Source organism: Mus caroli, chromosome 8 (assembly GCF_900094665.2).
Source record: "Mus caroli chromosome 8, CAROLI_EIJ_v1.1, whole genome shotgun sequence".
In the NCBI taxonomy this organism is placed as follows: domain Eukaryota; kingdom Metazoa; phylum Chordata; class Mammalia; order Rodentia; family Muridae; genus Mus; species Mus caroli.
Genome location: NC_034577.1, coordinates 67,362,301 through 67,365,303, shown reverse-complemented (window position 1 = coordinate 67,365,303; position 3,003 = coordinate 67,362,301). Strand labels below are relative to the sequence as shown.

The following is a 3,003-nucleotide window of genomic DNA, read 5'->3' as shown; positions in this document are numbered from 1 at the left end:
AGGAAAGGAAAGGAAAGGAAAGGAAAGGAAAGGAAAGGAAAGGAAAGGAAAGGAAAGGAAAGGAAAGGAAAGGAAAGGAAAGGAAAGGAAAGAACTCTTGACTCTTGTATGTTGCCCTCTGACCTGTGAGCCATGGCCCATGTATCACTACTGAAAAATAAATAAATAAATAAATAAATAAATAAATAAATAAATAAATAAGGACTATTCAACATAAAGAAACATTTCACATATATTTTATTCATCTAACAAAACTATGAATTAAATTATATTTTTCAAATATGCTAAAGTCTCAGCCCTCAGTGTGACCATCTTGGATATACAGCTCTTAGGAAGCTAAGATTAAGTGTAATCAGAAGACAAGAGACACCAGGATCCATGCAAACAGAGGAAAGGCCAAGGGAGCACACACACAAAAAAAGACTTCTGCCTTGCAGTCAACAGTGAAGCTTCAGAAGAAACACTTGCCAGCAACCTTGAGGGCTAACGTCTGGGATCCAGAACTGTGAGAAGAATGAACTTTTGTTGTTTAATCAATCCAGTACCACTCACTGTCATATTTCTCTATGGTAGCAAATGGGAAGGGAAGAATATTAAATAAATCATCGACATAAAAATATAGGATAAAAGAAAAGAGGGGTCACGCATAGTCACTCACAGGGGAGATCATGTAAGAAGCGTTAGATACACAGACTGACGGAGACACAGTGTTATAGCTCTGTAATCTTTTTTAAAGAGCTGGTGCTAAAGATTTTTAAAACTGAATTTCCTGTGGTATTCACATCTAAGGACTTGCTCTAATAGAAAAATCCAAAAGACTGTTGGATTATAGGTTCATGTGCTGTGTATTAGAGTCTTCATCCTAAAAGCCTAAGTAAGCAGTCAAGAAATTGCATTTGGATTTTCTCAGTCCTTCCATTATCATACTTCAAGCAGATATTTTCATTCTCAGTCTCTACTTGAGTCCTTGATATAATACAGAAAACAGTAGCCCTGTGATTGCATGTACAAGAAACCATGTGATGATCCTTTGCCTCAGTGCTTTTCTAATAAAATAGAATGCACATATTATGGTTCAAGGTGATGAGTAAATTTCACACAAAGCATGATAAAAAATGACTCAAGATTTTCTTCAGAACGAAAAATTATCTATCTATATATCTATCTACCTGTCGGTCTGTCGGTCTGTCTGTCTATCTATCTATCTATTTTGGTGAGGTTGCTTCTGATTTTGAGACAATATCTTAGAATTATTACCTAGGCTGGCCTCAAACACACAGCCATTCTCCTGCTTTAGCCTCACAGGTGCTGGGACTGACTGCAGGCATGAACTGAAAAGTCGTAGCTGAAGAAATGGCTTTCAATGAAGAGTTTAGAAACAAAAGAGGTCCATTGTAAAATTTCATGGTTTTTTTTTTCATCAAAATTGACCCAATATTTTACTGGGAAAGAAACAGCAAGTAAATGCAATGTCCGTATTTAAAAATACTTACCTTATAATAATCCTTAAATGTCACTGAGGACTCTGATAAACTTTGAGCAGATCCATGAGGCAAACAGGAAGATCTTATCAATGCAGCACTCCTCCAATCATAAAGCGTCCTGTCAGCTAGAAATATTGATGGAGGTTAAAATAATATTTATCTAAGATGAGTACATACTGATCATAGTGCTTAATGATACAAGAAGGAAAGCAAATCATCTTTATGAGCTCACTTTTCTGTGTTAAAATCACATCTTGTCATCTCATCAGAGAGAGATGAAGAAGCGATGGCCCTGCACACAGAGAGACTTGAATTAATTAGCTCCTTCACGGTAAAGCTTCGTGTTTTTATTGCATCCAGTGTGCTGTAGGCAAGCTAACAGGTTCATCCTCAGTACTGACTTCTCCAAGAATGTTGACTCCTTTTTTTTTTCTAAGGAGATTTCAAGTAAAATCCTATTTGTGAATTGCACACATAAAAATAAAAGGAAAACTTCTTTGTCCTGTAAGTACATTAAAAGGAAATCCAGAAAATTGTTAAGGACTAAGTTTTAAAACTACAAAGTAGATGAAGTTGTGAAAGAGGAAACAGTCAAGCAGCAGGCGTCCTCAGTTCTTCCTTGGGAATTCTGCTGCAATCTTTTCATAAAATATCCATTTAAAGGAAGAAAAAAAAAGGAAAAGAAAATGATGAGTATGACAACTAACCTGTACCCCTTGGAGATCTCAGAGACTGAGCCACCAACCAAAGAACACACATGGGCTTGAACGAGGCCCTGACACATATGTAGCAGACGTGCAGCTCAGTCTCCATGTGGGTCCCCAACAACTGGAAAGCCTGACTGTGGTATATGTTCCCCAACTGGCCTCATTGAGAGAGGATGTGCCTACCCTGGCAGAGAGTTTATGCACCGGGTGGGGAGCTACTCAAGGGGAGCCACCCTCTCAGAGGAGATAGGAGGTGAATGGGGGAGGGTATCTGTGAAGGGAGTGGGAAGGGGAGCAGTGTTTGATGTACAAACAAATAAATTAAAAAGAAAAAAGAAAATGATGAGATTTGAGATTTACCTGATTATTTATCAAAAGTATCCATTACTTTTTTAAAAAAGAATAGTTCAATCTTGTCATTCAAATAAGTCAAATCATATCAGATTTCCAACTTTCCTAATATTTACTCATATATTCTCTTCAGAAAGTGTCAGTACAATATTTGTAATGCATTATTACACAGCAATTTTGAAACTTCAGACATAATTGTTTTACTTAGCTGCTTCTATTTATTTATAGGATCATAGAATAAATGTCTTACAGGAAGGCAAAATGTAAATTAAAATCATAAAAGAGCAAATGTTATTGTACACATATCCTATTATACACGCATATTTTATCTGTATATGAGTGTCTGTTTAGTTAAAAGACTTTCTGGTCTCTATCAAAATGTTTAAAACCAGCTGGGCAGTGGTGGTGCATGCCTTTAATCCCAGCACTTGGGAGGCAGAGGCAGGCAGATTTCTGAGTTC

General features: G+C 36.8%; 1 protein-coding gene across 1 annotated transcript in view; it reads right to left on the bottom strand.

Moving 5' to 3' along the window:
• Positions 1–3,003, bottom strand: part of Iqcm (IQ motif containing M) — a 442,098-nt gene that overhangs the window by 249,391 nt on the left and 189,704 nt on the right. The window contains exon 8 of the mRNA XM_021170291.1: positions 1,494–1,609. Within this exon, the coding sequence (XP_021025950.1) occupies positions 1,494–1,609 (116 nt within the window). The remainder of the gene's footprint in view (positions 1–1,493; positions 1,610–3,003) is intronic.